This window comes from Alosa sapidissima, chromosome 15, assembly GCF_018492685.1.
Source record: "Alosa sapidissima isolate fAloSap1 chromosome 15, fAloSap1.pri, whole genome shotgun sequence".
Lineage (NCBI taxonomy): Eukaryota > Metazoa > Chordata > Actinopteri > Clupeiformes > Clupeidae > Alosa > Alosa sapidissima.
This window is the reverse complement of record NC_055971.1, coordinates 6,417,208-6,440,318: the sequence shown is the minus strand read 5'-3', so window position 1 is coordinate 6,440,318 and position 23,111 is coordinate 6,417,208. Positions and strand designations below refer to the sequence as shown.

General features: G+C 41.1%; 1 protein-coding gene across 1 annotated transcript; it reads right to left on the bottom strand.

The window, feature by feature from the left end:
- Nucleotides 1–1,787: 1,787 nt before the first annotated feature.
- On the bottom strand, nt 1,788–20,468 carry gmps (guanine monophosphate synthase). The gene is made up of 16 exons (XM_042062892.1): nt 20,217–20,468; nt 17,905–18,083; nt 15,956–16,070; nt 15,701–15,798; nt 15,497–15,600; nt 15,140–15,333; nt 14,033–14,198; nt 13,525–13,676; nt 13,039–13,212; nt 12,783–12,888; nt 12,578–12,693; nt 12,339–12,464; nt 10,377–10,492; nt 10,129–10,259; nt 9,550–9,722; nt 1,788–3,796 (listed from the first exon to the last, which is right to left on the bottom strand). Exons 1-16 carry the CDS (start codon nt 20,241–20,243, stop codon nt 3,695–3,697), a joined length of 2,079 nt encoding a protein of 692 aa, XP_041918826.1. The 5' UTR covers nt 20,244–20,468; the 3' UTR covers nt 1,788–3,694.
- Between the last annotated feature and the right edge of the window lie 2,643 nt (nt 20,469–23,111).

Sequence of the window (23,111 nt, the reverse complement as noted above, 5' to 3'; positions counted from 1 at the left end):
AATCTTACATAGTTACTCCCTACAAAGTCTAAATGCATTGATTACACACTCAAGGTTGTGGGGTCAAAGGTCAATGTTATGTCATCAGATGTCAAGATTTAGTTTGCTGCAGTAAAGCAGGCGGCAGAGGCATACTCAAAAGTAACTAAAATACTTTGCTTTGAATTTGCTATGATTTAACATAAAGTTTTCTTTTATAATGTTTTCTAGAATGTTTACTGTACATTTTGATTTCTATGTGGTTTGATGTCCATGCTCTTTGCTGTCTTACCCTGTCTTTTGTGTAATTTGTGGATGCCTGTAATAAATCTCCCGCATTGTGGGACAATAAGATGAATACTGAATCTTAAATATTTTGCTGAGACACGTTCATATGGCTACTCTTCATTTACACAGTGAAAATTGAACTGTCAAATCTTCATCTCATGAGTGTGTGTGTGTGTGTGTGTGTGTGTGTGTGTGTGTGTGTGGTCATGTTGCCAGCATTACCTCAGCTCCTTCCAGCACTATCTTTTTACATTGAGTTTTCTATCACTTCACTTGAGCACTTACCACTTAATTAAGTGTGAAAAAGTCATGCCGAAACTGTAGATGTGACATTCCTTGAGCTGTTAATGCATGTTAATGCTCTGACCTGTTAACATGAATACTGAAATGAAAATGGACAGGCAATGCAGGTACCCTATATGTTAAGTAAGTATAAGTAAGTATATATACTCTTTTGATCCCGTGAGGGAAATTTGGCCTCTGAATTTATCCCAATCCGTGAATTAGTGAAACACACACAGCGAGGTGAAGCACACACTAATCCCGGGGCAGTGAGCTGCCCGCATCAACAGCGGCGCTCGGGGAGCAGTGAGGGGTTAGGTGCCTTGCTCAAGGGCATTTCAGCCGTGCCTACTGGTCGGGGTTCGAACCGGCAACCCTCCGGTTACAGGTCCGAAGTATTAACCAGTAGGCCACGGCTGCCCAAACTGTTGAAAACTGACAAAAAGGGGAATTCCTACATTGTTACTTTAAGCATTGAGCTATCCTATTGTTGTAAACTATATATGATACATATAAAGATTGAGATTAATTCAGCATCATTCCATTTTAACTCAGCAAAAAATAAACATTTTCCCCATTAACTGAGGAATTGCAGGGTAAGATCTAGACCTAGATCTACAGTTTGATATGTCCATTTCTTTAGTACCTGTGTCAAGCTGTGGACATGGACTATGAAAAGGATAATACATCTAATATAATGAAATCAAATGTTATTGAATTGAGTGTCCGCAAGCTATTCCACTTTGACACTAATACCATCACATTGTAATGACATCTAAAGCCCACTAGTGGGCAGGATTGTATTATCCAACTAGTATGGATCTCTAAGCGAGGAAAGCATCCGGTATCAAAAACTGAATATTTTTTTTGTAGATTACTGATGTACACATTTTGTGGGATGCAATATCAGTTTTGCTTGGCTAAAACAAAATACACTCTGTGCACCATAGGTTGTGTAACAAATAGTTAACTGGAAATCACGCCAAGCACATTAGGGCTTGGGAGGAGCGTGACCGACAAGCCCACTGCCTTATGACTGCATGTTAGCAAAAATCACATTAGCCGATTCTTCACGTTACACATGAATGACATTTCAAGGCCACTGGTCAGGGAGTTCAAGCAGAGCTGTGTAGAATGCTGGCCAGTGAAGGCAAACGACCAGGCCAATGTGTTCCCTCCTGGCTGTCCAGTCATAGGATGGCATATGCAAATAAATGTTAAAATAAAAACAATTTGAATTTGACTTTCAACAGAACTTCTTTATTAAAGCTTGGTTTTCATTATACAAATTTCAGTTTTAAAACTGCATGCGGTGGCTTGGTTTGAGGCACAATACTAAATAAAGGGGGAAAAAAGCATTGTTCATTAAAAAATAAATCCAAAACAAGGAATTGCATAAATTAAACTGAAATATTATTCCATATTGCAGTTCAACCCAACTACGTAACTGTCTATTCATTTTGTGTTTCTGTTTAAACATATTCTCTGTAAAATATACATGTAAAAAGGCGACACCAGATAACATTAAGAACAACTGTTTGCGATTTAAGACAATGGATAAAACTGATCTTGCATGGTTCTTTGCAATCATGAACGAAAAAGTTCGGATAAAAACTGAAAACATATAGACAATAAATACCTAGCATGTTATTTATATCACCACCACACTGCAACATGGATCTACAGCAGAGTTTCAGGTGCGGGGGGGTGGGGGTCTGTGGATCTATGACTGTCCATTAGCCGGCCAGTGCTACGGTCATGGTGGGAACATCTGTAGGGTACAAAGACTCCTACAGTCCCCCTCAAGAGTCCGAGCTGACCATAACTTAGAAATATTTCATTCACCCGTTCTGACCACAAGATGAAGGGAAATGTTCTGCTTCACAGAGGACAGCAGACACCATCTCTTTCAGTCTCCATGTCATCCGTTACTGGGTAATTGAAAACGCTATTTTTCTAAATGCAAAAAAAAGCACAAAGGCTCATGGGTACACAGATGATGCCATTAAAATGTGCAAAACGTTGCCAAGGCAGTGAAACCATTGGCTATGATTATGTTTAATGAAGACACACCAAAGAGTCCTTCGCTACTCTCCCATACTCAATATCTACACAGCTTTCTTCTCATCTTTTTTAAAAAAAAAACGCAGCATGAAAAATGTTAGTCCACTGGGGATGGCTTTAGTCCCCAAATGAATAAAGGAAAACAAAGAGGAAAAAAAAAGAGGAAAGAGGCACAATTTCTAGACGACCCTCATCAGAGCTGGGGGCTTCCGTCACTCATGTACACACACACACACACACTTCTGCTGTTCACAAGGTCAGAGTTGCCCTCTTAAGGACGAGCGTCCTCTGCCCCAGATGCAACAATGTCAACAAAATTTGGCAAAACAGTTAAATGAAGCTTATCAGCTTTTTTCTTTTAAAAAAGAAAAGTATAGTAAAAGTTGATTGGTCACGTCACCATGCCGGGACTCAGCTGTCTATAAGGGGTGTTATGGGTAACAAGGCCGGCTCAGGCCAGGCACGCAGAGCCATGAGAAGTGAGGGCCAAAGCGCCAAGAGCCTCTGAGTGACCGGACAATCATCTCATCTCACTGCCGTTTGGCCACAACTTCATGAAACAAGGCTTTTGTTAGGCGCCTAATGCTGCTAAGCTCCATGGTATGTAACGCTAAAACGACCCGGTGACATTCCGGGGCTGCTCTATCTGATGCACCAGTAGGAGACACATGACAATATAGGAGGCAATCAACCTTTCTGCATCTCAGCTCTCCCATCCACCAATATACACCAACATCACTTGCAGAACTCAAAAGGTAAAATGATAATGCATCGTTACATATGGAAAACTTAACAAAAATAAAAAAGTTATTATCATTATCGACAATAACAATAATAGCAATAATAACAATAAACCTTTTTATTCAACATTTCAACCGCCCCCCCTCAAAAAAAAAGGAGGAGGTGCATAAAGGTAGCGGTTTCTGGTGTGCGCTGATCACAGTACAGCCTGCCATCGTGGGAATGTTCCGATCGCTGCGGGTCACTGTCAGGACGGGGTGGGTCAGGGAGGGTGCGGGACAGGGAGGAGGTGCAGGAGGAGGAGAGGCGGAGGAAGGAGGGGTGGAGATGGACCTCTGGTCTACTCCCACTCAGTGGTTCCTGGGGGCTTGGAGGTCAGGTCAAACATTACCCTCGAGATGCCAGGGATCTTCTTGATCTCGTTGACCATCTTCATAACAACCTAAGGGAGAGACCAGATTGGTGGGAGTTAGTCAACGTCTAGACTTCTATTAGGTTCTTAAAAACTCAAAAGGAGCATGGTGCAGGAGGGTGTACCGAAACACATAAACCTAAAGCATGTATGTGGAATTTCACATGGGAATGTTAAAATGCCTCAAAGACCCCAGTGTTCATGTAACCCAAAATCCTGAGGGCAACATGGTAGCTTGAAATGGTTCTGAACATGGCAACTTAAAATCATAAGTCTCTTTCGGACCAAGTAGTTATAGGAACTTATTCCACCGCTTGGTTGAATTTCCCATTGTCCTACGTAATTTAGAACGACCATTAACCGTATGTTATTTGCACACCTATGAAGTAGATCCATTTTTTGGGCCGTATCACACTTGTATATTAATTCCCCCAAACTCCTTGTGAAGTTTAAATGAACCGTCACGTTGCATCCAAGCTGTAAAATGCAGACGTTCAGAACATGGCAACATTGTAGCATATGACGGAGGTGGCTTTTAGCTAGATGGATGACAGCAGGCTAAGTAAAATAGCGATGTTTCAAAGCTAAAGTTCATCAGAATCTTGGGATACGCCCGCTTGACAACGGGAGAGATAGAACTAACGACTGGCCTTTGGCCGTAGCAACCATCCATTTAGAACTAGTAACGGCAGTTTGTCCTGCAAGTTGAGAAATTAGTTGATATGTGTTGGAAGAAATTAGTTCTACAAACAAGACAGTTTTAGCGATTAAAACGTTAAAATTGTATCAGGAAATGAACACAACGCAAGAGTCAACAGTGGAATAAGCGGGATAATGGACTCCACGGTGGTCTGTTCACTCCGCTTCGGGGCCGTTTTACAACCTCGACCGTGCATTAACTTCTGTGAACAGACCACCGTGTCGTCCATTATCCCTTACTTAGTTATAGGAACAGTCCCTCTGCCCCAAGACCCGTTTTTCATTTGCATTCGCACTAGCAATACGATCCGGTACAAAGTCAAAAGTGACGTAAGTACGGCAAAGTTGTTTATAGCGTCGTCACTTGGTATGGGGTTTAAAATAGGCACCCACTCGCCTCGCCAAATGCGAGTAAAGTAGCGTACAATTTGCAAATATTTGAATGACCCTCACTGTCTACTGTCACTTCAAACAAATCCTGATGCTACAAATGTTTTGCTTGTTTTGCTGTGGAAATTAGCATGCTAGTTAAAAGTAACAGATTAACATAATGCCGTTTGGCAAAAAGGATTTATTCCTTAGAGCTCATCGATGTTTGATTTCATTGTCACCAAAATAATAAATAAACATCTGGTATTTAAGTGAAATTGATGCTGTGTTATACTAAGTTAAAGCTGCAGTTGGCAAGTCTGACAGATTGAGGGGACTAGGCCAATGGGGACCAAAAATTACAACTCATGCCCTTCCCCCACTACCACGACCACCCTCTCATCGAGTTTGAGCTCGTCAATGCGCACCAGACTGTGATTGACAGTCAGATCTCACACAGCCCTGCTCTGATTGGACCAGAAGAACCGGAAGCTGTGGATTTTAGGACGTTATGATTTGTATTGGCTACTTCAGTCAGCAGTAAGCGAGTGGAGGAAAAAAATACTGCACGTAAGAAACGAGACTAACTTAGAGTAGGGGAGAGCCGGGGCAGGTCAAACACTTTTTATTTTTTTATTTTTTTAAATCAAGCCTAATTAAAAAAAAAGATTGTACCACACTGAAAGCTAATATTTTAATCACTAGCAACCTACACCTGTCCTCTGCCAGCCGTCTCTGAACAAAACCGTTCACAAATTATTTTAGCAAAAAGTAGGACGTGCGTAAAGTTTCATTCATCCCGACCGCTGACTCTTGGTCGGGAAGAATGAAACGTACAACTTAAGCCATATAAACTTCCCACACTTTACAACATACAAGGGCGTAGGTTTGGTCTGAGCTTTGGTGGGGACACTACCCACTTATTTTTCTCACAAACTGTTTATCACAGCAAACAGTGGCTAGCTAGCACCGTTTAAAAGCTGAGAAAAGGCTCTTTCATGTGATACATGTGTGATGAGTAGCCTACTTCTCGAGGAGTTCAACAGAGAAGAATGGGTGAATTTGGACGCACTTCATGCTTGTAGTGAAGTAAAGCTGAAGCGCTGCATGCTGCAGCTCACTGGTGGTTATTATAGGTAACTTCAAATCAGCGCGATTTACCCTTATAGGCTACTGCACATTACAAGATCTGTATGAGATGATCCGCAGCACTGAAGTGAGAAATGATTTAACTCTGTGTAGAGCATGCGAGCGCTTCCCCCCCCCCCCCCCATTTCAACCTGAATATTGGTGGGGACATTTCAGTCGTAATTTGACATTGGTGTGAACACGTCCTTCGGTCCTCACGCAAATCTACGCCCCTGACAACATATCATGAATGGTAATTCCATTGTATTTTAAATAGACTGGTGCTGGGCTATGTCCTAGTGAATGTCCGATAACAACTCTTTACCATTAGCTCCAGACTAACTTTTTGCACTGGTGCGCCTAACTTTTTTTTCTTAGGTGCACCAGCAAAAAAGTTAGGTGCACCCAAATGTTCAACCACATCGCATTTAACACCGCAGCAGGTTCACTTTTTTTCCTTAATTACTGTCCTATATAGGTTGTCCTATGACTTACAATTCTACAAGAAAAGTAACTTAATGAATTGTTGGTGCTTTAAGTGCTTTACTGAGCTGAAATTTAAACTTAAAACATCTGAAGATGAATTAAATAAAAATAACTAATAAGTGAGTAAATTAACAGTGCACGTCTTTAAGGGCTTCAAACTGCACATCTCATGGCTCAATGTCTTACATACTATCCTTCATGATCTTTAGGCCTTGGCTAAACCAGCTCACCATGCTAGCATCTTCCATAGAAATGTATTTGAGCACAATTTAAAGAGATGTTCCAAGTAGCATGGGGGATTTTTATGTGATTTTGCAATGATTATTGTAATAATGACTTGACAGCCCCACAATGCAATTTACTTTTTAATGTTAGTATTTTTTAATGTTCAATAAGAACATCACTATGGTTAATGCAGTAACAAAATGGTAGGCCTATTATTATAGGCTATTGCAATGACTTGCCATGCTCGATCTAAATGTGTCCATGTAATTCACCGTACACAATGACCACAGTTATACATGCAGGGAATATTCAGGCTTTAAATGTAGCAGCGATATTCGGTTTGCGCCAAATACCAGATTAAATCGATTGATGCCATCAGAATGAGTTTACACAACTCGAATGCAAAACGAATATTGCTGTTGAAAACCGGGTTACTCCCTGTATGTAACTGCGGTCAATGACGCACTCCTTTTCGGCGATATCTGTATCTCTGTCGTTGGGGAAGGCCTTGTATGCATTGTTCGCGATTTTAAGACGTCTTTTCATCTGCAATGACTCCTATAAATTTGGCGCAAGTGGCATTCCTGTACGTCGGGTTTACGTTCAAACTATTTTTCTGATGAATAATTATTTCGGACTGAACTTGGTGAAGGGAAGTTTCACAAGGCCTATCGTAGGCAACGATAAACTTGATTATCATCTCGGGCTCGTCTGATCGGTTTGCTGCTGCCAGCCGCCGAAAGGCAGTGGGGAGAGGGGACATTTATCTCCGCCTATGTGACCACACTGTAATGCAACTACATCCACTCTGTTTATCTGATGGGGGGGGGGGGGGGGGTCTCTCTCTCTCTCAAATTTACACACAGGCACTGGGCCACGGCCAATTAGAGGGGAGGTCCCGCCCTTCACTATCTGTGATTTGTTTAAACCATGATATTGGCCAAATATGTGTCTGTTATTGAACCAAAGGTCGAGTTTCAATGCGGATTCCTCTCTCGAATGGCTGCTTTTTTTTTTATTGTAAGGATGCCATTTAGGGGCGTAAATCACAAGTTTCATCACGATTCGATACAATATCGATTCTTTAAGCCGATGCGTCACTAGGGTCTGTTGTCCATAGGAAATTATAGATTTTGGTTAATTTTCATGAATTCAAAAATGCCAAATCTTATAGGCTTAATTAAAAGGCCAAATCTTATAGGCTTAATTAGGCCAAATACTGAACATAGACTGTGGAATCAGGTAGGTTACACAGTTTGTTCTCTTTTCCTCCCCTAAAACCTCCTGTCACTAGCTAGATGCTTTTCAATTTAACATGGTTTAAACTCATATGTTGCAGTAGAAGTAGAAGTGAAAGGAAACTAGCCTATTTGGAATATTCTGTAGGCCTGCTGTTCCTTTTATGAGAACAATTTAATTGACTGAACAAGTTCTCATTAGGCTATTGAATGGTTTAAGGCGAGACACGGCAGGTGAAAACATTGTTTTTTCATGCACTGGTCAATTTCGAGATTTTGAGCTAGTATGTTACTTTAGCATGTATTCTATCACACTACTACAACAAAAAAAAGTCTGATTTACACATTTAGGTGTTTATTTCATTATATTGTGTCTACTCGCGCCTGTATATTTCTCCTAAATTCAGCAAAAGTTAGCATTCTAACCTTGCATGGACTCCTGCGACCGTGGTCCAAAACATATCATGTGTACTACCGTTGGAAAGCTCTGTTTTTCCTGTATCACGCTATGTGATCCATATATGGACACTTCCTTTGTATCAGCAACTAATCGCGAAAGTTCAAAGGCGAGTCTAGGCTGAGAACGGAATCTCATTGGCTGTCTTTCAAGGCTGTTTTCTCAAAATTAGTTTCCTCTCACACTCTGAGCTCAAAAACTCCACTTCAGAAGCACGTACATACACCAAACTTTCTAGACTTATGCCTAACTATATGTCGAAGATTTCTACAGAGGGGTTTGTTGATATATTATTCCTAGCCTGACTAACATGGCATTTTATGCCTAAAAACATGGAAAAAATCGATTTTTTAGGGCTAGTGACATCATTTTCTGATTTACAGGATAACAAAAGTAGATATTCATAAATCCCTCTGTAAATGTTTCCCCATCTAATTTCATTGAACACAATGAAAACATAATTTTGAACCTGGCTGTATCCAATGCTCAGGTTTCGTGCCTTAAAATGTATGCAAATTAGCGCATATTTAATTAGATAATGCCTAATTTGCATATGTAAACATTAAATTACAGCAAACTTGTAATACATTTTTTTCTCATATTAATGTAAGTAATCAACTGGGGAAGTTTCATAGTGATATCTGCTTGTTAAAAAAATTACCCTATTCACCTGTAGTGTCTCGCCTTAAATGTGAATGCTATATACTTAATTAACCATTAGCTACATTAGAGTGGTTCTATACACAGTTGTCATCTTAATGCAGTGTTTTGTAGGATATTCAAAGCATTTCCTGTTCATCACTCGTGGTGTAGGCCTATGTCTTGAGTGATCGCTGTCCATTTAAATGTATGGGACTTTAAATTACGTTTCAACTCCGTGCTGTTTTTGTTGATGGACGGCGCCGCCTTTGATTCAGTTTTCCTACCGTTTTAATTACGACACACGCAATTGCGTGGTTAAAGTAAGGAATCGTTTTCTTGCAATTCCCACATAATATTATATACTAGGCCTAGGTTACATTACATTTTTTGTCGGTTCTTGTCTAGTTCGAACTTCGTTACTGACAGGCGGAATAATTTTATTATTGTACGGTTCTGGATGATCAGTCAGATGGTGGCGCCAGCGTCAGCTGAACGAAAGCTTACACACTAGCTTACACACTGATCCATCACAGCCTCACCTCTTCAGGGATGTGGTTGTCAGGTGTGGCCGGGATGCCGGTCATAAAGTCACTGGTGATGAAGGTCCTGATGACCACGGAACGCCGGCATGAGGGCTGCTTCTGCAGGGGGTCCCGGTCAAAGTGCAGCGGCGTCAAGATCACAGGCATCTGACTGATCTTACGAGAGTAACCTGTATGGATATACAAGAGGAGGTCATGGACCTTGACCTAAGATTGCTTACTCACTATTCCTAGGGTGAAATCAGCTTGCCAAGCATATCAAACACAGTGCTCTCAATGGGGGAACAAGGCACCTAATGACACTTATTAGCACTACAACAAGGCACGCGTGAGCTAATTGAGTGAGTGATAATTATTTCAGCAGCACAGCAATGAACTCTCCTGTGACCTCCACTGAGAAGAATACCTAACAGGAGCTCATTTGTGAGATCTGAACATCAAAGCCACTCACTGACACCTAAGTGCTTTTGAGTGGAATTGATATGAATTGAGATGAATTTGTGTGCCTACAAAATGAATATAAAAGTTTGAATTAAATAACAACCACAACTCAGACATTCTGCTTTAAGTTCTTACCAGACTCCCTCAGGATGGAGTGGGCCACATAATCCGCCTGTCTGAGTGTGCTCAGTACGCCTGTGGTCAGGAAGGTGGGGGTGATGTCGGTGGGTGGCTCCTTCACTGGCGTCCCAAACACATACACCACTCTGGTATCGGCAAAAGGAAAAGAAAAACGATGCATCACTGTGAAGAGATGAAATCCTGTGGAATACTCAGAAGAAAATGCCACCTGTCTTGGTAGTGGAGAGACCGTGTGGCATTACCTGTTGATGGTGTGGCAGATGCGTGGGATGAGCCTGGACAGGAACATCAGAGACTCCCAGTGAGGGGGATCTTTACTGCACACACCACACACATAGCTATAAGACCGCGAGTCACCCTGCACACACAAATGAGAGAAAAAGGGAGAGACAGAGAAAGAGAGGGAAGGAGGGAAAGAGAGAGAGGGAGAGGGAGAGGGAGAGGGAGAGAGAGAGAGAGAGAGAGAGAGAGAGAGGAAAGGAGGGAGAGGGAGACGAGGGGAAGAGAAAGCACAAAGGTCCAGTCAGGCTTTCTGTTTAATGTGTCATACAGTCTAAACCTCAAATGACACTCGAGTCACGAGTGCTATTTTTACTTAACAACTTTCCAGACATATTTAACAACACTGCAGAGACCAGGCAATAACATTTCCAAGCTAGTTTTCCAGGCAAGTTCCAACTCCAAATACGTTGATTACTGAAGTGAGAGATTCACAGTCTCAGTAAAGAGGGGAGAGGAAGAGGCCCTTAACACTCTGCTGACCTGCCTGTATTAGCAGCAGCGGTCCTGCCAGAGTATATTTAGCCTTGTGGGGTGACTGAGCAGTGTGTCTGGCTCGGCTCAGAGAGCCAGTGCTGCATCAGTGCACTCCCCACACCGTGGTTGGTGTTTTCATACTGGGTGTGTATCCCCTCCCACTCACTGGTCAGCCACAACTCACTAACACAGGCCTCTAGACACAAACATCCTGAAGTCTCTCTTTCTCACACACACACACCTCTATGATGCACTCTTCAACATACGACCATTCTACAGCAGACTAATCTTTCACTGTCAACATGTTTACCTCTCCAACATTAGAAGTATATTTAAACCCCAAGACGCTCGAAGCTTACCAGGTCAAAAGAGGAAGAACATATAGAATAAAGCAGCCATTTTCAGAAAGCGCCAACTCATTCATTTATTACATGGACAAGGCTACAGCTATGATGATGTGTAGCTGACACAAAGCACAACGGTCTTAAAAAGACAGAAAATGGCAAGAATAGGGAATTAACGTTGTCCATAACCCCCACCACCCCACAAAAAAATAAACTTTTCCGTCCAAGTAAAGTTAACCACAGGGTGAGGCAACATGGCACAATCACAGAAACAGCGGTTCCAAAAATACTTAAGGCTCGAGACAACAACTAGAAAGACCACTTGTGTTCAGAATGCCTGGGCAATTACAAACTTAAACTAAATAATTAGGCATAGGCAAGTCTGTTCAGAGAAGTCTATTTTCTACAAGCAGTCCCCCCCCCTTCCACAATGCAGACATTGTCTGAACCCTCTATGGAAACAGCCATTTTCCCTTGGAGGAGAAGACTGTTCTACTTCCCTGGCTATACAGCAGCACAGCCTGAGTGATTTAGCACAGTTGGCTGAGCAAGTGAGATGGCAGTTACTACTGTTTACTCTGAGAAACCTGTACGATTAACATATTAACAGTAATAGCACACTAGTCTGTTCTATCCATCCTGTCTCAGATGTACCAAAGTGAGCACTTTGAGTGCGGAAGTGCAGCAAGGGGGCACATTTAATGGCAGTCCTAATATGTACACTTCAACAGATTTGTGCAATGGACTTTCCAGTGTCACGTTCACTTACATGAAAATATGGCCAGATTTTTTATTTATATATGGTACTAGCCCATTTACCATTTATATTGGGGACTGCATTTTTTAGGGCAAAATACAAACAAACAAAAAAGACTATCAAGAGCAATTTGCTTTTCAAAAGAGTGTGTATTTTAACCTTTGATATTTTTTGTACATTGCACACTTTTTGGTGCATTTCTTACTATGAAAAAAACCTCCAGACTTTTGAAATGATAAGTAATTTTTTTTTCAGCTTGAAATTACTTTGATTTCTGTGAGCATGGAAACCATATCCCCAGAATGTGGTTTACTCACACACACACACACACACACACACACTCTCACCTGGACGCCCACTGTTTTGATGGGCAAAAGGAAGGCATTGAGTGAATGAAGGCTGGTGATCTGCATCAGCTTCTCCTCCTCTTCATCTGATATGCATGACTTTACCCTCTGGAGGAGTGTATGAGGCTGCATAAAAGACAGGTACAATTGTATAAATCATCTGTAACAATCAGTTTGCTAGCTGTAGCTGTTAAAGGACCACTATAATAGTTTTCCTCCAGAAGTCCAGAGGCCAATACCTTTTTGACACTGGCAGAGAAGTCTGTGATGATTTTAAGGATGTTGTTGGTCTCGGCAAAGTCTTTGCAGACGTAAGGCTCATCTGCACATATAACTCGGATGGCCAAGCCAGGACCTGTTGGACAGAGGTATGTTAAAGTAAAAGTTTGATGACCCATATTGATAAAGACAGCATATCAGAACATGCAAGTGGACCACACTCACCAGGGAAAGGATGTCTGCAAACAATCTCCTCTGGGAGCCCAAGCTCCCTGCCTAGGGCTCGAACCTCATCTTTGTGGAAGTCCTTCAATGGTTCTATTACTTTTCCCTGAAAAAAAAGTGACAATCCATAGGAAACAAAGTTTGTTGTCAACTGTTCGAACTTGCTAAACAATCAATACCCTCCATTATTTACAATGGCTGAATTGAAACTACAGGGTCACACTGCCCAGTAGCCATGTTGTTGGAAGGTTCATACCTCATCCCGGAGCTTGCGGATGAGCTCGGTGTCATTGTGGTGTGTTTTGATGACCTCAGCCTTGCCGCTGGCAATGATGGAGGCACTCTCAATCAAGTCAGGCCTCAATGTGCCCTGGGCAAGGAACACCTCCTCAGGCTTCAGGTTCATCTCCCCGATCACCTCATTGGCTACCTGTAGAGATAGAACCATCAAAATGCACATTACTACTCACGCTGCAATAAAAGTACTGCTCAACACAAAGAGACAAGACTATTTAGGCATCCACATGCCCACGCGCACACACAGTTTTAACAGAAGGAATATCGACCAACACTAAGCACCTCATGATCAAACATCAAAGAGCCAATTTCTAACAATGTCATTTCATCAATAGCGGCTTTGGTTAAAAACAAAAACCCATGGATTTTCCTGAGAAAAAAAGGCCCCATTATAGGCCATGAGCATGCAGCGATGCTGATACACAAATGAGAGTTAGTGGCATACCTTGACAAATGTGTCTCCGATAATCTTTCTCTTTTCCTCGGGATTTGTGGTCATATTCAGTGTTTTGCTAATGCGTTTCCTGGGGGTCCGATCTTCCTCAGAGATTGGCAGGGTTGTTGTGCCGTTATAGAAAGTATGTGCTGCGTTCACCACTAGATGGAACATGGTATGGCAAATTAATTATTATTTTGTAATCAAAATTACCCATGACAAATGGCAATAATGAAAAAAAATTACTTCAACTAGTCCATCAAATCATTCAATCTTGGTGTACAGTTACACTTACTACTACACAGTAAATAGAAAACTACTGAGTGGGAATTACTATACAAATGGCTTATGGGTGTAATAGTGACAGTATGGGTGTGATTAGAGGAACGGCGCTACACTCTGTGGGCATGTCCGTGATCTATGTGAAAACTCGTGGATTTCTCCTTTAACATATGGGAACATACGGGGTCCTATGCAGGCCATGTGTTGACGGTGGTTGGTAAATCAGGGATCTTACCTTTTAAATTGATGCCCAACTTTGTCAGCGCCTCCTCCACACTCTGGCTTTCCCGTTTCCTCATGAATCCATTGTCAATGTGCACAGCGATCACTTGGTCTTGGTTCAATGCCTTGTTAAGAAGAGCAGTGCACACTGTAGAGTCGACACCCCCACTGAGAAGCACCTGAAAGAACACCACAGCATAGTCCCATTTGATTTCAACCAAACAACCATAACCATTCAACCTGTCAACATTGAGGGTCAAGTTTTACATGTCAAACTTAAGTGTCAGTTTGTGGCAAATCAGGTCAATCCATGAGAAGGGTCATTAATCATACAGGGACACTCATCCCAATGGGACTTTTTTTCTAGTACAAACTCTGAAAACGACAGTCATACATATAAAGAAAGACATAATCAATTGAATTCAATGAATCCCATGTGCCTAACAATTTCATTCTGAATTGTGACTCTGTGAATTGTGTTCTTAGACAGCCTTTCTTAATGAGTCAGCCTGTTCTGTTTGGCAAAGACCACGGGTTAATTAGAGAGTTTTTGGTGGAATCAGCTAAACACACAATTATCTCGATAATCACCAATCCGCAGCACTGGGCAGACACTGCTGGACTGAAGTGCATTGGATTCGCTCTACAGCGCAGACTATGCCAAGTGGGAGGGACTGAGTGAGGTTGAGTACATGATTTTCCAATCTAACCCATTTCATGTCCTCGGAGAGCAAGCCCACTTCACGGGAGCTCAGGGGAGCCAGGCAGTCACCTTCCTCCAGGAGAGAACGCAGATTAATAGGAACTCTTAATTACTTGGCACCAAATCCTGACCCCCCCCCCCCCCAGCACCCATATTCATGATCCAATCTGTAAAGTCTGAACACACATTACATCACAGTGTGTTGCTGCCACTGTGCCATCCAATGTGCCATCATGATTAAGTGGCTGAATGTTGTTTGAATAATCATTAAATCATTTCCTGGCGGTGATGGGGACCGAGAACACCACATTCCATCCCAGGCATTCAAACAGACTAAAGATAACCCGCCCCAGGTCAGTAGTAGTAAGAGAAACATCACAATGAGATGTGACACTTGAACTAAAGCTCCCGTCTCACCAGGACTTTGGACTTGTCCACCTTCTCCTGGATCTCCTGAATGCAGCCCAGCTGGCGGTTCTGCACTGTGAAGTTGCTGCTGCAGCCAGCGATCTCAAACAGGAAGTTCTTCAGCATATCCATGCCATTTTCTGTCAAGTCCACTTCGGGGTGAAACTGTGTTCCGTACAGTTTCTTCTGTTCATTGGCAATGCCTAGCAATGGAACACAAGGAGACCGTCACTTAGAGGCACACTGCACAGGCTTGCAATCAAGTTCCAGGGTGTGGTAGCATAGATGCACTGTCATACACTTCAAATCATGCATAAACACTGGCACCCCCATTCTGGTTGAGGAGCTTCCTTTTCCAATCCGTACCTGCAACAATGTTCCCAGACTGGGCGACCACTTTGAAGCCATCGGCGACTTTGTCAACACTGTCTCCATGAGTAAGCAGAACCAGTTCTTCCTTTTGAAGACCCCTACAGCGGAAAGAAATGTCTGTTTAAACCAAGTGGGTAAATCGGAGCTAGTCACAGAGAGTTCTCAAGCAATGTGTATGCGATAAGACTTCAGGCTTACCGGAAGAGAGAGCAGGAATTGTCAACGCCAATGCGAAACACACCATCCTCCCTGACACTCTTTCTGTGCACTGTGCCTCCAAAAACTTTATTCATCATCTATTAGGGGTAAACAGACATTAGAAATACATAGCTCAAGAGTGGCAAATAAATGAGTGTCGATTCCTAATTTAACAATATCCCTCAATGAATACTGGGATAAAAGACAATGTAAACACAATTATATGACTGTGGTTATTCTGAACCATCATCTCACCTGCATGCCATAGCAGATTCCCAAGACAGGCTTGCCAATCTTGAATATAGCTGAATCAAACCATGGAGCATCCTCAGCATAAACCGAGTTTGGACCACCAGATATAATAATAGCCCTGAAGACAACCACAAATTCAGTTAGAGCTAGCAGGTCAAATTTCAAGAAAATCAATACTCATGTACACACTACACCCTAGGCATCATTGGCAATCTAAAGCAAAGGGTCCAACAGCGTGTCCTAACAGGATCCGAGCGAGTGAGCGACTGTCGAGTGAGCGACTTGTAGCATTCAATGTTATCTGTCTACACTGAATCCGTTAAGTATGCCCTTCTTTGCATCACATGTCTCATTCAAAATAGCAGAGCAACGCGAGCAACAGAAAGAAAATAGAAACGAGGCTTCCAACAAAAGCTCTCGCTAAAAGTTTGCATCACGCTGCACAGCACTGCTTCGCGTTGTGCACCGTTAGGACATTCCAATTGATGTAATTATGTAATGTAATTAAACGGATTTATTCGCTTGCATCGGATCCTGTTAGGACACGCTGTAAAGTTGTTCCTTACTGGTCTTCATTTTTAATCATATACAACCTTACTACAGTACACATAGACAATATCAAACAAACTTTTGTCATGCTACCTCACCATTGCACCATTTTATAACGATGGTGTACAAGGAAATGACAAAATGATCAAGACAGAGAACACTCTGAGGAGTCATCACAGAAAGTCCTCTAACTATGATGTGATATTTCCAGAAAGGCCCAGGGAGGCTGGTATTCTCTCACTATAATTACTCTGGAAGTAGTCACATAACAACAACCTCAGGAGTGTGAAAGACGAAGGCAGCCTGCATTCTCTAGATCCACAGACATTTTAGAGGCTAAAAATGGAGCTGGTGGTTTCAGTACTGAGCAAGCAGGAGACTAAGGAGACTGCAGTGAAGAGCCCACTGGTAAAAGCGGGATGGGATGGCTGGATTGGAGTAGGTCTTATCCTAACCACGAAGAAAACATAGCACCTCACAGATGCTAGACAGATGAACATGCTTAGAACATAAAGGACTACCATTCCAAAGACAAACACATTTGACTTCACTCCTAATCTCTGAACTTTTGTCCTTTCAAGGTGGTTAATCCTATGGAACCTCTAGTTCCTTCCTAACACATCTCCACTGAACATCTATGTTAACACACAACAGCACAAGGGGTAATGTCAGCTGAAATACAGGGGGCTCATTTGGAAAAACATTGATATCTGTTGTTCTACTGAAAACTGAGGCTCATTTTTTAGTCAACTGAAACCACAAGATCAACATTGTATGTGCCTTTAGAGTACTCATGTAGCCATGTTAACTTTAGCAACATGGCTGCATATTCAAAAACTGATGACAGATGCTTTTTTAAAAAAAATAACAGGATACTATGGGATAGGCCCAAGGGTTGGGATGACGGGCAACGTGCTTTACTCCTACAAGCAGACAACTACTACAAAATAACTAAGGACTAATAATAGTCAACTATCTTCCTATTGCCTTTTCTGAAGCACTCATGCACCCAAGAGTTCAGCAATGACCTTAAATTTAAAGTTTAGCTGTGACTGCCCTGGTTTAGCCCTTAACCCACAGATCACTCATTAACATGATTAGTTGAGAGATAAGAAAACAGACAATGACAGACAAATAACTGGGACATTTCGAACCAAAAAATTACTACAAAACTCATAATGCTGAATCTAGCCATGTCCATAGTACCATATATAGAAAGCAAAAACAATTAGTTAGACATGGATATTTCAAGCTCAGGAGTTGGAAGAACATTATGGCATAGTTTTACTAATCAGTTAAGGTCATCAAAAAGAAATGTCAAATCATATTTTAGTGTTTTTTATATTGTGTATATCAAAGGTGCCTTAAGTATGGATATGTGTGTTAACTTTACAAGGTCTTACCGAAAGCCCTGCTCTTCGATGGCGAATGCTGGAGTCTCCAGGGGCAGGATCTCTGACTGCACGAAAAGCTCTCGCACACGTCGATCAATCACCTTTCCATACTGTGCTCCAGCATCTAGGATTACCACTGCACCATCGTACTGACACGAGCTGACTTTGGTCTCTCCACTGATGTCCAGCTGCAAATACATTTTTGAATTCCCATTACAAACAAAAAAAAAAAAAAGTTTACTTTTGACATGCCCCCCTCCAATTTCAGGATCAAAGTTAAATGGCAGCCATTATTTTCTTGTTTCTTGACGTAATTATGTAACATGTGAATGCATGAGAAGTCGAAACTGCGTGGATGGTATTAGTAGCACACAGATGCCTTCACAGATTCATGTGGACAGTCACATGAATCTCAGAAGTAGGTGCAACATGCCCCATCTCTATATGGATACAATCCAGTTACATAAGACCAGCTACTGCTGCCTACATGCAGGGGCTATTCCTGAGCTGAGGAATCATCACGTGTGTGGTATAACTATGGCTTTTAAACATCCTCTGGTTTTATACCATGACCATGATTAAATGCAGGCGTTTAGTTTTCACTGGTGCAAAATACATAGGGAATCCAGTGTTTCCCACAGAATTGAATTCCATTTGTGGTGGTTGGTTTGCAGAATTAACTTGAATACAACAGTTTTTAACAAATTATCAAAGTGTGGTTATGATGCTAACCAGATTTAAGCACAATTTAGTACAACCTGGAAAATCATTGTGTGGTGGTCAATGTTGATATTGTGGTGGGCCGCCACAAATAAGTCAATGTATGGGGAACACAGAATCACTAGTTATGGCTGGCATGCAACTGACCATCATAAAAATGCTAACGAATAAATTTTTCACACGAATGAGGAACAGCAAGTTGTGGAGGACACAATAACATGACAAAGAACATGATCACGTTCTTTGTCAGGGATCTTGCACACCAGCCTGCTGAAGAAAGAAGTACAGTGGAACTTTGACGTCATGAGAAGAGTAAGAATGTATCAGTTGTGATGACCAAAACCTGGAGAGAGGTACAGCTGGCCACTGTATTTCAATTTCAGTATGATTTCCTATGACAATTTACCGACGCCCTGAAACTGATCAGTTAGTGAGTAACTGATTATAAAACTTCCCTCGGGATGAATAAAGTATCTATCTTTTTATCTTATAGCCTATGTCTGACAGGTGAGATTTAACTTATGCTGCTTACTCAAATCGGCCAAGAGTAACAAAGCATAGTGAAAACACCACTATAGTCACGTTATCTGCCCTAATTAAGGACCACTCCCCCGTTAATTGCTTGCATTTATCAATCTACTAACTTCATCTAAGACTATCCAATGCATACATAATAGCTAGGGTTATCACTCATTACTGTGCTTCTCTTTGAAAACGATGGGTAGTAAACGCGTGGTAGTTCCCACGTGGTTTCTGCGACTCTTCCGTCAATGCAAAAACAACAAAAAAAGAAAAAAAACTTGCAGATGGTGGTACAATAAACACTAAAATACTATCATCTCTGCATCAAGGCTATCGACGTTGAAGTATTAGTGCAGGCGTGTGAAGTCATCAGTGTCGGCAATCCAGAAGTGGAATGAGAGAATCGAAAATTGGTGGCCTATCAAATATCAACACACTACCGCTAGCTAGCTAATAAGTAGACTAACATTAGCTATAGCTAGCTGGTTAGCAAGGTGAGACATTCAAAACAAGCTAGAAGTCGATGTCATTTTGAACCCAGCGTTGATGTAGGAAACACTACACTCCCAACAAAAGCACAACACACAAGTTAATGAATAGATTCATAAAAAGTTACTGGAGTAACATAAAGCATATTCTACAGTCCGCTTAAGGCTATAGTGGCTAGCACTGTAAGAGTTCAGTGGGCTTGCTGCTAGCTAGCTGGTTCATTCCACGCGGTTCAATAACAGGGTGCAGAGGGGGTAACGTTAACGCACTCTTCGCCGAACAACTCACTTTCAGGTAGAGCTGCATTGAGAATATATGATCGGTAGCACATGTGCTAATAGAACGTTTTTGAGCATATGTTTTTTTCATGAACCAAACCCATATGAGATCGCAACAGGCATATCGCCCTGTAGAAGCAAGCTGCAAGTTTCACCGAAACGACACAGGCCATAACCGGGGACTATCCCAAGGACCAAACCCCGCTCTAAAGGCATCCAGAATACCGCTGGGGGACTCCGGGCTCTCAACGCGAAAGAGACAGTGTTCATCCATCGGTTACAAGCAGTAGATGTGCCAGCCAGCATACTGACCTTGGATTCCCCGTTACACACAGCCATGAATGCCTGGAGTGTGGAAACAGAATCTCTCTTCCTGGCCCTTCGTTAATGTGTTTTAACCGAGGGACTCAGCACGGGTTTTTCTTTCGCGCCGACTACTGCCACTGATTACAGCCTGCTCAGCGTTTCCCACAATGCCGCGTCCGAGCGTGTGATCTTCCACTACCTCCGTCTGGCAGGACCCGACTGACTAGCCTACTAGACTAGAGTTATGTCAGAGTTAAACTCGGCGACTCTCAAAGGAGGAGTTTCAGTGAGTTTCACGTGAATGGGAGATTGAGGGCAGTTTGTTGTATTCAATGGAGAAAATGTTAGGGCCACGAGTCTACATGTGAATGCAATTTAAACCATGCAACTTTAATTTGATCCCCGTTTCGCGGGTTTGATTTTTTTGTGAAATCATAATTATTTTACTGTCACCACCTTTCTCAACTTTTTATATTTCTGTATCAGAAAGGAGCATTATTTATGTACTATAAGGCAGAGTATACATTAGGGCTGTCAAAATAACTGATTAATTTCGATTAATTAATCTGAGAAAAAATAACTGATTAATCACAGATTACGCAGATTAATCGATTCCGTATGACCTTTGACTCTGAAGTCAGTAACCATGTAAAATGAAGGAGAGAGAAGAAAATGTGCTGACTAGATCATTGATTGGAACATTTACTTTTAAACAACGGCCTGATGGTGTTGATAAAAATAAATTGTTGATTAAAATAAAGTCCTCTGCAATGTCTGCAGCAAGGAATTTGCATATCACCGGAGTTCATCAACTCTAAAGTCACACATCAATGCAAAGAAATAGTGTTGACATTGAGGGAAGTGTTAATTTATTTTCATTGTGTCCCCTAGGTTATATCTGTGGCCTATAATACCTTGTATGTGAAAAACAACTTCTTCCCGAAGCACTTTTGAATTTATTTCCTCAGCATATTAGGTCATATCATAGATTATTATGGCCATTATTAAAATAATAATAAAAGAGTTTTGTTTGTGAACTTTAATGTCACTAATGCTGATTATTCAATGATTTATTTGAATTTAAAAATTTAAAATACTTTCACAGCAAAAATTATATATGCGATTAATTTAGATTAATTAATCACAGAGTATGTAATTAATTAGATTATTTTTTAAATCGATTGACAGAATAAAAAATAATCAGTTATTTTTTTCTCAAATTAATTAATCGAAATTAATCAGTTATTTTGACAGCCCTATAGATATATTGTTTGACACAGTGATTTTGACACAGTGTAGACCTAATATTTACACTGTGACTCAGCAAAAATTTAACACCAACAGTAGATATTCTGAAAGTGGGCAATAGTTGCATGATAACTATTTGTGCAAGTCCAGCACAAATTATATATCTACAATTAAAACCTTTTTATGGTTGTTCAGAAGTATAGGCTACAATAGACAGTACTTTTTTTCCGACCTATTACCTTTAAAGACACAAAGAGTTGACCGACAGTGGGTAACAAGAGTGTCTCTCATGGCTAGTCTAGTCACATGCCATTGACCCATTACCAAGTTCACATGTCCTTGATTTCTCACTAGCAGTGCAACATACAGTCACTCATTACTGGAACAGAAAAGGAAATTGAACCTCCTGATTGAGAAGATGCCTTCAGTCATGCTCTAGTCAAAGTCAAAGTCTGCTTTATTGTCAATTTCTTCGCATGCCCAGACATACAAACAGATCGAAATAACTCTAACTAGGCGACTGTATCCCATTAATCTTGTCTGATTATGAAGTCAGGAATAGTGGATATTTAGTTGTTGATTTTGATGAGGCCTACCTGAAAAAAAAAAAACTCAGTGTTAAATGTAATTAGGTGTCAGAATGTTAAATTGTATCAATCCAATCAATTATGAAATATGTTAGAGCTGTGGCCATCAGCCTTTCTCCAATACATTTCTTTACACCAATTGTGTACTTTAAAAGACACCCTCTACTGTAATGAGTTGTTGTAAAGCTGAAAGCCAAAGAGAGTGTTACATGTTACCACCTATGTGATAGAACCCCCCCCCCCCCCCCCTTTTTTTTTTTTACAAATGTCACACCTCGTGCATAATACAACTCAGAGCAGGGAGTGCAGGTTTACTATTCAACTGCACCAGGTAAAATATATGTATAAATATTTTACATTTGTGTCAAGGCATGTTTAAATGCATCACAAGTTCAGCAATTGGTTCATGATTCACAGAGCTGACTGAAGTTCAGAACCAATGTACCTCCCAAGATGAAAGTAATAATGCAAGTGGTTGTTTTTACTCCTCACTGTGTTAAATTATGTGTAGCAACACAAAGTAGTAGCCTAGTAGTAAGGACTGAAATATGAATGATCAAAAAATACTTTAGTGTATGTAAATAATTGCTCAAGTAATTGAAAATAAATGTATCTAAACAGTGTGGTCATAAACAATTACAATTATTTTCTGCATTACATTTATTTATGTCTTTAATTAAAAAAGACTTCCTAACCTCCTAGTCACCTCTTGTAGATTTGCCAATGGTGTCAAACTTGAGGCAGCCATTGCATTATAATACATTTCATAGTGTATTTGGGGAATTATTTATTCACATAGGCCTACACACTAAAATAATTTTGAAATCAATTATTTTAAAAAATCAGTTGAATAACCGCAGCCTTTGAACAGCCATGGTTGGTTTGAATTTGCTTTGCTATTGCCACTATTCAACAATATCGCTAAACTCATGAAACACAATGCCTACAATGACACAATGATTAAGAACAATGTTATCATACAAATATATGCACATGTGCTGCGGGTGCGAACTGTATTAGGCCATTTTAGAGTAGAGCACCGGCGGAACAAAAATGTCGTGCTTAG

Coding starts and splice junctions, on each gene's coding strand:
- gmps (XM_042062892.1), bottom strand. CDS start 20,243: ATGGCTGTGTGTAACGGGGAATCCAAG. Junction 12,694..12,782: donor TTGCAGACATCCTTTCCCTG/GTGAGTGTGGTC, acceptor TCTGTCCAACAG/GTCCTGGCTTGGCCATCCGA. Junction 10,260..10,376: donor ATCTGCCACACCATCAACAG/GTAATGCCACAC, acceptor TGCCGATACCAG/AGTGGTGTATGTGTTTGGGA.